The following is a 12,812-nucleotide window of genomic DNA, read 5'->3' as shown; positions in this document are numbered from 1 at the left end:
TGGTAGAGCCAGATTTTGTCCTCCATACAGACTGCGGGGCCTGTAATAAGCCCGATCTGTCAACGACTCGAAGTTTCATTTTCTTGGACTCTCGACAAACATGAAGTTAAGGGATTCATTAGAACTCGGCCACCTTCCTTGAAACTTGGCCAGAAAGATTAATTGATATAAGGGGAAAATAACCACACTCCTCATACTTTTGCTGTGTTGGTGCGTAGAGCAGCCGGCATTCCGCAGTGCCACACTGCAAAAAGCCACCGCCACAAAGGAAGCTTGAAGAGCCACACAGCCGGACCTCACTTACACGTACGTATAAGGGGAGGATGGCTTCCGCGATAATGGACGAGAACTTAGAGTTAGGCAGTTCGGCATGTGTTAAGAGGGAAGTGTGAGCGACTGCGAGTGAATAGCTGTTCCCCTCGGTTTCAGAGGCTATCTTTTGAGATCTAATTATTCTTTTATCTTTCTTTCCAATATTAATTCGGTTATTTCTGCTTTTCTTCTATTCCTACTGCCAGTGAAGCCCAGCGATGCAGATTCCCACTGACCGTTGATTTCCCGACATCCTACGAAAGCCATTGCGACCACCCTTTGACCATTGGACCATTTCTCGAAGTTGTGCTGTTTCCAGTCTGCGCTCCTATTTATCCTGGGCAAGCGTAGTCACCTTCACCTTTGGGTTGTGTTTCTCGGCTCCGACAAACTACAGAGGAAAAACCTCTGGGCCTTGATTCGCGTCTGACAGCTTCCAACCGGTTAGGACCCCGCTTGGTCTTGCCAGCTGCATCAAGCGAGCAAACTTCGAACAAATGATGGCGATGTTATTTTCTCCTCTTTCATAAGAAATCTATTGCTGGAATTGTATTTCTTAATAACTGCAATAAAGTAAAAAGCTACCAAATATAAATATCGTTACTTTAGGAATAAACTTCTTATGAAGTAGACTGAAGGGGAAAACATTATTGGCTTTAGCGTGAAGGTTTCTCGCTTGGCGTAGCTGGTAATTTGTTAATATGGAAGTATGAGGGATGTGGTACTTTATCTTTTCTTAGAATAGTCTGGTTTTCCTGTCCAAGTTTCAAGGGAAGTGGCCAAGTTCTAATGAGTCTCCAAGTTAAATGTCCAACAATCTATGGATGTGCCAGGAGTTTCAAATGTCATGATCTTTCATGAGTTGTTTCCTCGTCTGAGAGACAGATATATTATAAAATCCTACGGGACGCTCCATATTGAAACGTGTTGAATATCATCTGATTCCTTGTCCTGCGAAGCAGGGCATCATGACTTATAGCTCAACTTTGATGCCCTCAGCGGCAATGGCCTTGTTCACACCATCCAGCGCCCTCACTTTCTGGGCCAGCCTCGCATAGTTTGGATACTTTTCTTTGTTCTCGGGCTTGAGACCATACCACCACCACCACAGTACAAACAAGAGAAAGTCCACGACAGTCAGCGCCTCGCCCACCGCAAATTCCTTCCCTTCCAACTTCCCCTCAATCGTGGCAAAGGCCTTCGTAAGGACTTCCTCCCCACGGCGCCGGATATTTTGCATGGTCTCGGTGTTAGAGTCATCCGCAAACCGGCCAGGTCTCCAGAACGCGCCAAAGCCGTTGCTATGAACTGCGCCTGATAGCCAAGCCAGCCACTCGACAACTTTGGCGCGGGAAACGATATCGGTACCCAGCAAGTTCAGGTCGTGCGGTGCGATGGATCCGATGTATGTCATCACGGCGGGCATCTCGGTGATGACGACGGCGTCCGAGCCCTCACCAAGCACGAGGGTAGGTACGAAGCCCTTGGGGTTGATTTTCAGGAACTCGTCGTGGGGAAGACTGCCGTCGGCTGCTTCGTAGCGGCTGTAGGTGGAATTGCCATTGGCAGCCTGCTTCATCAGGACAATTTTATAGTCGAGACCGACATGGGCAAGGACGCTGTGAGGGGCGAGGGAGCAAGCCCCGGGTTTCAGGTAAAGGGTGAGAGGTTGTGGTGCCGCCATTGTGGGAAATTTTGGTGAGGTGTATTGATGTGATGGGCTTTACCTCAGTTGGTAGGATTAGGATGGTATTTGCGTTGAGCTTCCTGAATGCGCGTCAGGAGGGAGAGTTCTGTGCTGTATAATAGTCGAAAAGCAGCTTGAGACGCGGTCCTCCCCCATCTTAATCACACCCAAACTTAGTGGCTGAGTTCAGCGAGTTGGGACTCAAACACAGGTGGATTTGTCAGCGGGGTTTGAGTTTCGGTTGTAATAGGTCGTTTTCTCCTCGCGCTTCAGTCAACGACGCCCTTTTAACATCAGTGAAGCACACTTGGGCAAGAGTGATTTCTAAGGTTCTAAATATGGGAGCTGGGTTGCGATTCTGCTAGAATATGTCGCCATTGTTCACCCCTATCTCACTCTTCCGGCCAGGTTTGCGAGGATGGCGGGGTGATAATCGTAAAGTTTGAGTGTTGGAGACTTCATATCTTCTCGGACTTCCGAGGGATAATTAGTGGCTTGCGGCTCCCTCCTTCCCTTCCAATGTCGGCCTCATCGACTGTGGAGCAACAACATCCAGACTTCTCTCCTGCCATCGAGTCGGCCAAATTCATATCGCCGAGTGTCCAAGTCTATCGAGATGCTTACATGGCCCCAGCCACTACAACCAATCGCATTCTGATCTAAATGAGTGGACTTTCTCCATCAGAATAATGGCTCAACATATGCTCGTGACTGGAACTTTAGCAGCGGTAAACTATGTTCTATGTTCTAATTGTGCATCGATATGCTTCACCTATCTAGGGAAAGACTGCATGGCTAAGCAATAATTCTCGTTTCCTCTGCCCGTGAGTTTTCATCCTCATCTTGCTGGTTCGCAATCGGCATTTCACACCCCTGGGCCGTCTCACAATACCCGGAGGCTTCAACCTTCAACCTCGACCAAAGTGCTGCCCCTTTAGCTGGACCAAATCCTGGGTCTTCGAGAATTACGAGCTCTGCGCTACCGCCTGCACTGCCAACCAGCTTTTTGTCCTCTGGATCGGTCCCAGGTAGGATATCCGGAAGTTCTGCCGCGACGTCCCTCACTATCGACAAGAACTCGGGGTTGTCCGCTGCCTCACCGGCAACGAGAACAATGGGCCTGATAGTGTAGAAATACCGACGAGGGTTTACCCAATCTTTGAATTGTGCTACGCGGGTGTGCAATCGGTTTCTAAGATGAAGCCAAGACTTCTCAGATGACCGGTTGTGGATGCTGTCGAAGCCTAGACCTGGGTCTATGGACCCGCCGATCTCGTGCGGTTGTTTGTAAAAGCAACCTGCTTGGATGAAAGTCGTATAAAGCGACTGGTTTGTGAAGCTAGTTTAAGCGAGAGGAAGCCGCTTCTACATCAGCCGCGATAGTCAACATGAAATGGTGTGGAAGTGTGACAGTATGAGACTCACCTAATATAGTAGATATAGTCCCTAATGTCAGGAACAACTTCAAAATTATAACGCCCATACGGCTGGCACAGCCACCTTCCACTTGCAGCTAGTGCTGCCCTGACCTCGCCGAGATACACTGGGTCGTCAGACTCTGGAGCCCAAGGACTCAAATCATTTACCCAAAGCGCATTGTTGATATCGGAGTCCCACTGGTTGTGGTCCTTCCAAAAAGTTTGCCATGGTGCCGTGATCGAGACTCCGTACCCGTCAATGCCCGCTCCCAGAGTTGCCTCGGATGCCTTCTTGAGTTGAGATACCATCTTAGCTAGGATGGCAACGTCGGTGGGACGGCCAATACCGAAAATGTCCCGAGGGACGAACCCGATACACTGGGCGTTCCTCGGTTCTCGCGAAGGTCGTTTCTTTATCAGGCGCGCCATCATGTCAACATAGTCAGGGCTCCCAGGGACCTTTCCAAGGTTTACAGTTGTCCCGTTATCGAAATAATTCACGGCCGCTCTGTATAATTTAGCTCTGGTCGGCCACACTTAACGCAAAAGTCTACTAACTTACCCATAGGATTGTCCTAGGTGAAAACCTAACGCGGGCATCTGGCGTGTGGACTCTGGGACACAGGCATGACAGGTCGCAGGACGTAGTGACATGACCATTTGAGGCCACCACAGTGTACATGCCAAAAGGGCGACCAAGCTCCAAGAGGTTCCAGCATTTGTACGTTCCATTTTATCAAGCATTTGGAGAAAAGATGGGGTGTTTGAATGCGACAATGTGGTGCAAACGTATTATTGATCTTAATTCTTGACTCCCGAGGTATATCAAGAGGATGAAAGGGTCTCGCAGCATCTCTGACTCCCCGTGAAAGAGAACGAGAATAGATGGGAAAATAAAATCCGTAATGATGGCATTTTGACATGTGGCCAAATTGCGGATATCTCGTTTGACGATCCGGCCGAATGTTCGAGACACTTTCTCAATGCAGTCCCGGAATTAATGGACGCCCATTCATAAATGATCCAACCCGCCCAGAACAATAGAGCCAGTCTGATATATATTATGTAATTGCCTCCAATTGCTTTGTCTTCGGTTGTTGAATGGCCTTGGTCCGTTCAATTCATCCGGAGCCGGAGCTGGTTCGGATGATGCCAGGCCTTGAGTGGAAGTTTGATGTCTGAGTATTCCTTGTTACGGTCGACGCGAACCTTTTGATAAATTTTGGCAACCGGATAATGCGATAGTAACAATACGAAAATACGGAAAGGCATTGCGTGTTGCAAAAAGGATCAGATGCGACCAGCAAGTTGCAGCACCCATGTTAGGCAGCAGTTTAAGGAACGGCCCGGTTAGGAAGGAGGTTTCTCTGAGCCTCTGAAACGGAGCTCATTCGTCAGGTTCCGAGTCCACAGCGAAGTCATAGAATCTAAATTCCGTTTAGAACAATTTTTGTGCGTTATCATATTATTAAAACTGGGGGAAGAACCGCACATAAGATCCCGTGGTTTCGCTGACGGTCCACCCTTCTCCTAATTCTCAGCTGTTTTGTGACATGATATGCGCGACGTGATGAGCGCAGGGTAGTTCATTGGCAAGGTTACAGACGACCAGGCGTCGTATTGCCGGTTTGCTGGTCATTTTTGAGGGTTTCACGCCCAATCGCTTCTAGTGGCTTGGCCAAACAACACTGTCCGACGACGAAATGACGCGAAACATTGACCCGGAGGCCGAACCGCTCCTCGATCGTGAGCCGCAAAGGCCAGCATCCGTGAAGGCTCAATCGCGGGCTGCCAAGGTTATTCACCATGTCTCAACTTGGTCCACAGTCTATCTCTGCGGCTTGTTCGCCTTTCTCATCGACTACCCCACTTTCATGGGCGATGCCGCTAAGATTCGAATGCTGGAGCTGGGCCTGTGTCGAGACTACTACCGCCTAGCGGACGTGAGCGTGATCGGGGGTGATGGCAGCATCCCCGAGGAGTTGTGCAAAGTGAAAGCCGTCCAGAGTTCTTTGGCGAGGTTACGCGGGTTCCTCCAGATGCTTGAGTATCTAATAAGTATGGCTGCCAGTCGTGGGAGGAAGCAATAGTTTGCGAAGCATGAACATTAACTCTTCGGATAGGCATTATCCTAGCAGTGCCATTCGGGATTCTCGCAGATAAATGGGGGAGGAAGACTATTTCTGCGGTTGGCATTATAGGAGCTATCCTTGGCAATGCTTGGTACTTTACGGCCCTATACTTTTACAGGATCTTTCCAACCACAGCGGTCTACGCAGCTCCGGTTTTTGTGCTCATCGGCGCCGGCCCTGTGGTAATACCAGCCATGATCTTGGCTATCGTTGCACATGTGACCCCTGAAGAGACAAGGTAAGCATAAATTGGAAGATCAGCGGTCTTTTCTTCTCCTCTGTCCTCCTTGTCGTTTATGCGAGTCACTCACGCCATCTTAATACTTGAACTGACTTGATAATCTACTCCTCCTCTCCTCCAGGACACCGGCCATCTTTTACTGCAATGTCAGCATCATAGCCTCCGAGTTGATAGCCCCGCCCCTCGGGTCTTTTTTAATGGGACGCATCGGACCACACTTTACTTTTCTCGTTGGAATCCCTCTCTTCACTTTTAGCCTTGTTGTGCTCTACTTCATTCGCGACGAGGAACCAAAATATATCGGCCATTCCGACTCGGAAGATTGTGAGCGCACACGTCTCAATCCTGAATCTGATGACACTGCTTCGGGCATTGAGAATAGCTCCCAAACTTCACTTCATGGTGGGATATCAGGAAAGACACAAGGCGCCTTAGCCGATGCGCTTCGGTTCGTGAGGGAAGACGTCGGTGCATTATTGGTCCGCGCAGGCGTTCTTGCAGGGTTGGCTTCCCTCGCAATCCACCGAGTAGCTCGGCCATTGCTGGAGTTGACACTGCAGTACATGTCTGTTCGGTTCGGCTGGTCCCTGAGAAAAGTAAGAAGTATCTTAATTATCTGTTCAATGCTGGAATAAGCTCCTAACTCAACCCCAGGCAAATCTGTTGATATCAGTCCAGGCCGGTGTGCAGATACCGGTCTTTCTCTTCGTTATGCCTTTGATATACCGATTCCTGCTCCAGCATTCAAAGGGTAACACACTCCTTGCAAACCTTACACAGGCGAGATTTTGCCTTGTATTCCTCCTCGCCGGAACCTTTGGCATGATTTGGGCCCCTATAGCACCTATATTTATTACGTGTAAGATATCAACGGGAATCATATGCCCTCAGCCATACCCTCAACTGACGTTCCCACGCAGTCTTTATCGTATATACTGTCGGCAACGGCTTCTCCGGTATCATGAGATCCCTCTTGACTTCCTTCGTACCTCAAAGCCATTTTGCGCTTCTTTTCACGACCATGGCTCTGTTCGAAGGGGTCATAAGCCTTGTTGCACCTCTGTTGTTTGGTCTCTCGTTTTCGTTCGGCATTGAAAAGGGCGGCGTTGCTATTGCTTTGCCGTACTTTGTCGCTTTCGTATTGTATTGCGCAGCGAGCGTGGGTGTATGGTTTATCAAGAAGCCACAGACAAGAGAAGATCCAGTTATACCGGACTAAGACTTCCCTTGGAGTCAACTTCACTAGGCATTCCCACCGGGCCGTTACCAAAAGGTTATCCTCTGGGCGATGGACCGGATTGTCCTATATATCCAAGGGGGCCACGATCTGTCAGTGGGCTTACAGTTTGCCTGCTTCCCAAGTTCCTAGGCACTCCGAGTCAAAGTCCAACGAGGATGGGTCGATCTGGGTAGGGCCATCATTACAATGATGTGAATGGATCACTCACAGTACCACCAACTTGACGGTGTCGATTGGGGAGGAATTCGGCTATCGACGAAAAATATAGAAAGACATTTAGATTTGAGAGTGGAAGAATCTGAGGATACAATTAGTCTTCTGGGCCCTTTCGCAGCAACGTCCATAGTCTCCACAGAATCGAGTACTCGGTATCGGATATGTAAGAATCGCAGTTCGGCTTCCGCGACATTCTTTTACTGAACCTCAACAAATAACGTCGGGTCAAGCTAGCATGCTGCATTCGGGAACATTCGTGAAAAGGACACTGGAGTCTCGTCCAACCCACCGATGATACCACACCAACTTTTCGCAGGGGGTAGTATTTTCCAGGCCTAGTTACTCTAGTAAGAAGTTGATATCTTTCTTAAGTTCATCAAAGAGACAGCATTATCACCTTGAGAAGGTAGGAATGCCTCTCTGGCTATCTGGTGTTGGAAGCAGAAGATGATACTGTGCTCGAACCCGGCCTATCGTAGCCTGACTTATGTCACGAACACTAGCTGACGAGGATTCCCACAGCCCTCGGAGAATTCCGAGTGCATGGGAGAGCCCCGACCAACTTCGGCATGTCTTTGGGGAGAGTATATCAATCCCGCGAGTCCATAAACTTTGGCCAAGCAATGGATCCGTTCCGATGTATTCTTTACTGCATCATTGATCGATCATAGCCAACCCTCTCATCTTCATCACATGACGATATTCTATACCATGGATTCCTCCTCTTGGCGCGTTTAGTTGTGGCAAACATTCCCTCCTCCACGTCGCTAGTGCACTCTCGATCTTGACTCCGCCTCAGCTCCCCACGGTCAGAGGCTCGGCGCGGATCTAGCAGATTGCCGGCATCGCCACTAGGCGACTTTCGTCCCTGGCCGAATCCGAACTTGGGCAGATGTCGCTAGTGGCGCCTGAACCATTGAATTATAATTGGCCTGACTCTACTCTTGTTCGGCTGCTCTTGTCTTGGCCCTCGATAAGATCACATCATCCGGGACAGACCGCAACATTGATGGCGGAAACGCTGAAAGACGACGGATATTTAAGATGTCAGCAGCACCCATTTGAAGATTAAACGCGGTACATCCAGGCACCGAAGACATTGACCACTCCCATCAACGTCATACGTCATACGTCAGAACTATTGTCCACCTCTCAAGACCTGTTTACATCCTTTGATAAATATAAATCAATTGAATATTTCCCGGGGCTCAATTCCTACCTCACCAACCACCCTATACCACGAGAAGCGCTCGGCTCCAAGAGTAGAACACAATGTGCTTGCCATCGTCAAGGAGGAGAACAATCGTTTATGCCGATCCTTGGGGCAGACCAGCGGCACGGCCAGTCATGCGCCCGATGCCTCCGCCTGTAGTCGTCGTGGGCCCACCAATGGGTATGGGACGGGTGGGTGGTCGACCATGCGGGCCCGGCCGTGGTCCCCGCCATCATTATGGTGGAGGTGGCGGCAGATACTATGGTGGGGGTCCCGGCAGGCGGTGCTAATAGGAACATTTCATGCAGGAGGAAAAGGGGGGCAAGGGAACAAGTCGGTGAATGTATTGAGGTATATTGGAGGTTATAATACGAAATACTATACTATCCTTGCGGAGAAGGGGGGAGAGGAAGGGGGGATGGGGGGCCACTTCCGAGCGTTGGGGCTCGAACTCTTTCAAAGCTTGGCATGCAATTTTGGAGACGTGTTGGTCTACAAATCTCCCCAAGATCTTTTTCAATATCAAGGAACTTTTTTCTTGTCCCAGTCGCACTAATTAATGTCGAGGTTTGAATGTAGAGGGAAGGATAAATTACACCCATCCCTGCTGCTCATCTCACGAAGTAGCACGCCACAGTCTACAAAGGTTCATCTAGACCTGACCCCCCTTGTTCGCGAACCGAAGGCGAGATGCGACCTGGGCCGCCTCGCATTAAGGTCTTAATTGGCGACCCTCCCAAACCCCAGCCTGTGCAACCACACCTGGACCGAAAGGGACAGGTGCATCGACAATTGGCAAACGACATCCAATCGCCAGGTGAGGCGGGCAAGGCTCGGCGCCCTCCTCTCACGCAATGTGATACATCGCTCAACGTGGCGCCAGATCAAGCCTCTGGAACCCCGGACCCTATCAGGCCGCTGAGATGGCTGGGCAATCCATGGAGCTGGTTGCCTGGGAGTGCCCGCAGCCCAGGAGGGGTTTTGTCTATTTTGGAAAAAAGATGAAGGAAAATTTTCACATGGTGCGAGAGAAAAATAAGTATCTGTTGTCTCGCTTCCCTTCTCTTATTTCTCGACACTTGCCTTTTTCAAACCTCTTCCGGAGGGAGGTCTGGATCGCGCTTCTCAAAACGATTCGAATCTCATCTTCTCCGTCCTTTTCCCTTGCATTTCGACAAGAACCGGTTTCGGTCCAATCGATTAACAACAAACCTGTTTTTTCTTATTACAGTGGGTACAATTGCGGTTGGGAGGCCTACGAACAGGTCTAACTCGCCTGTGAACATGAGCGCCATGAATACTGGGGCTGGCCGTAGCATGGAGGACTACGTCCTCACTTCCAAACGGTACATTGAGTGGTTCCGAGAATTCGAGCAGATAAAAATCCCGGAGGACCTGTTCAACGACGAAAAGAGGAGGACGGAGATTCGTGTGAGCGAAGCGCGTGCCGCCCTCGTTCGGACCTTACTAGTATCCAAGGTTCCGTTAGCCCAGTACGAGACGAAGCTAGAGGAATATGTCAAGTGGGAGAATAAGCTTGCAGTTCTTCTTGATGCAGGTTGCCGGTGCAAGTTCCAGAGTTTCGAGAAGATGCATGACAGGCTAGTTGCAGAGCATGGTGAGAAGTTTCAAGCCATGGAAGAGGCGCAATTCGCCAGACGACAGACCGGCCTCCGGAATGATAATCGCTCGAATCACACACACCAGGAACCTCGGGCCAATGTTGCAACAGACTCGCCGGATCCTTCATCGGCCAGGGAGAGCACGTGGATACAATCAAACACCAGTACCACAATGTCGCCGGAAACGGAAAATCCGAATACTCGGCCCCAAAAACGCGCTGGAGAGAATACCCACGTCAACGTCACCGAGCAACCTGTCTTTCTACCAGACGAGCCTTCTACGGCATCGGATATGCTTGGCACTAAAGCATCCCATTCTGAGAATGTAGGCCACCCATGCTCGTTAGCTTTCTTGCTCTTCACTAACCCATACGTGAAACAGAACAAGCGCAGGCGAACAACCACCGAGCTTTCTTCCGAGACGGAACAGCCCAAACGCCCGCGGCTTGGTGATTCGATAGATACTCCGAGGGAAGGAGCTTCGGATGGAGGAGGCGAAAATGAAACCACAGGCTCTTGGTCACAATTAACGATTGAATTCGATGAGCTGTACCAGGACGGCGAAGCTGAATATAAACATCATATCGTTCAGTGGCCCAGTGTCGGCGGGAAGTGGTACATCATACGCTGCGACAAACACGGCATGCATTTCGGTACAAGCCCACTCCACGCAGGTGGCCAACACCTAGCCGGCAAGAGCCATAACAATATGCAAAAGACGCCCGAGGTGGTTATCAAAGAGCTCGGGATCGAAGTCTTGAATTGTGACCTGGAGAAACAAACCCTGAACAATGAGCTCTTCAAGAGGCTCGTGGACAGTGGTAAATACCATCCCCTCAACAATAGGTGGGCCGCGAATTTCCAACGACCTCCCCCTTCGCAGACAAGAGGTTCGTCCCGGCGATCTAGGGATAGTCATGAATGGGTCACGGATGCCCGTCCAGGCGAGATTTATAAAGTCCTTTGCCCTAACCTGGGGGTGTATTTGGCAGCCGTCATTCTCCCTCGCGATTGCTTCAATGACCCAAGCTTTGACGAGATTGGGCTGCCTGGGGGAGCACTGGAAGATACTTGTCTTCTTGAAAACATCCCGGCGTGCTACCGTGTCTGCACGATGACGGGGAAGATCGCGGGATGGGCTAATGGGTACGAAGATGGTGGGGAACTCATCACCGACCGAGAGTTCCCCGTCTTGTGTTTTGACGGGCTCCCGTACCTGCGCAAAACATCAGTGACCTGGCGATCCGCTAAAGATCTTCGGACATTTGATATGAATAGCCCGAGAGAAGAGAAACAGATAATTGAAAACTATAAATACCTGGAGCAGTTCTTAGCCATTCGGGGTCGGCAAAAACAAAGGGCGCACGGGGAAGGGAGAGTTCAGGAGGCGGAGGAGGAGGCGGTGGTATCCCCTGTTCGGACTCAACAGCCATCACCCCTACAGGCAGCCGGGATTCTTGTGACTACAGGGGCAGTGGGGGAGGGTTCTGGTTCACCTGATGGGCCAGCAGTGAATCACCTCCAAAACTCAAGTATCCAGTGTGATCCCCAACGTCGACATGGGTATGGCCCGATCATCCAAGCTGAAGAAGAATCCGAAGGGAGTCCACGTGTGGGAGAAGAGATATCGATGGGAGCACCTGTTCAACCAGATTTACCGAGTCCAAACGGCGAGGCCCAGGAGCAGCCGCAGAGGCACCCTGAGTATAATACCGGACAGACCATTCAAGAACCGGATGCTGGACCACAGCAACGAACCGAAGTAGCTGGTCGTTCGGGAAGCCGAGACCGGTCCGCAATAGAAGTACTCCAGGAAATCCAGCGGGCTGCATCGGCCGGTGCGCCGCAGGGTTGCCCTCCCAACGCTGGCCCTCATGAGCATCAGACCGATGCAACCCGATCGCCCCTTCAACCTCGTTATGCTTCTGTAAATCACATTCGGAACCGCCGAGCTGAAGCAGTCAGGAGTTCTAGAGAGATTCGGACAGGCGGTGGCGCCCCTACTTCGGAGCCTCGATTCGTGCCAATCCCTGGATCACAGCGCTCGCATCATCTCAACCCGGCAGGTCCATCGGATATCCCCAGCACTCCACCGTATGCTTCCACCATGGGCACCCGCCAGCTAATCATTCTCGAGACGCCATATGACTCATTAGGAGCGACCGAGGTGCAAGGACCCGAGCAACGTGAAGCGCCGGAGCAGACGCACCAGTCATCTTCTGATGTGCAGCCACAGCTCTCACAGCCCACGGCACATGCCTTTGCCGGACAAGCGCAGTTCTCAAATGAGTTTAGACCATCAACAAGCACCCCAGGACCAGTGCAGAACCCGACACATACCCCTCAATCACGTCGCTCGCCGTTACAATTTTCGTCAGACATTATAGCGCCAGGGGCACAAGTCTCGGACGCCACGTTTGTCCAGGGCAATGATACATCTGCGTACATTCGAGTTCCCGAGGCCGTGATGGGAGCACCCCACGACTCGGACTTTGGCGACTCATATGATCCTCAGGGTGAGATATGGGACTTCTGAAGGATATTATCCTGGGGGGAGAGTGAATATTGTGTTTCTTGGGTTGGGTAATGTGATAATTGAAACTGTAACATCATCTGAAAAGCGACAGCATGTTAGCTGGTGCGAGTGGGGAAAGTAGGTGCTGTTTATCCTGCTCCAGGCAGTATTTCTGTCCAGGAAATAATTAGGCAATCCAAAATACCTCACTGACCT

General features: G+C 50.6%; 3 protein-coding genes and 1 pseudogene across 3 annotated transcripts; 2 read left to right on the top strand and 2 right to left on the bottom strand.

Moving 5' to 3' along the window:
* Positions 1–1,285: 1,285 nt before the first annotated feature.
* On the bottom strand, positions 1,286–1,996 carry SAPIO_CDS5728 (annotated as a pseudogene; the record flags this gene model as incomplete).
* Positions 1,997–2,794: 798 nt separating this feature from the next.
* Positions 2,795–3,726, bottom strand: SAPIO_CDS5727 (uncharacterized protein; the record flags this gene model as incomplete). The annotated part of the gene is made up of 2 exons (XM_016787996.1): positions 2,795–3,119; positions 3,425–3,726. The coding sequence occupies 2 exons, from the start codon at positions 3,724–3,726 to the stop codon at positions 2,795–2,797; spliced, it is 627 nt and encodes a 208-aa protein (XP_016642311.1).
* A 1,394-nt stretch (positions 3,727–5,120) lies between these two features.
* SAPIO_CDS5726 (uncharacterized protein) lies at positions 5,121–6,225 on the top strand (the record flags this gene model as incomplete). Its single annotated transcript, XM_016787995.1, has 4 exons — positions 5,121–5,475; positions 5,541–5,787; positions 6,047–6,114; positions 6,173–6,225. 4 exons carry the CDS (start codon positions 5,121–5,123, stop codon positions 6,223–6,225), a joined length of 723 nt encoding a protein of 240 aa, XP_016642310.1.
* A 3,518-nt stretch (positions 6,226–9,743) lies between these two features.
* On the top strand, positions 9,744–12,617 carry SAPIO_CDS5725 (uncharacterized protein; the record flags this gene model as incomplete). The annotated part of the gene is made up of 2 exons (XM_016787994.1): positions 9,744–10,406; positions 10,464–12,617. The coding sequence occupies 2 exons, from the start codon at positions 9,744–9,746 to the stop codon at positions 12,615–12,617; spliced, it is 2,817 nt and encodes a 938-aa protein (XP_016642309.1).
* Between the last annotated feature and the right edge of the window lie 195 nt (positions 12,618–12,812).

This window comes from Scedosporium apiospermum (assembly GCF_000732125.1).
Source record: "Scedosporium apiospermum strain IHEM 14462 chromosome Unknown SEQ_SAPIO_0099, whole genome shotgun sequence".
NCBI lineage: Eukaryota > Fungi > Ascomycota > Sordariomycetes > Microascales > Microascaceae > Scedosporium > Scedosporium apiospermum.
This window is presented reverse-complemented; position numbering and strand designations above follow the sequence as displayed.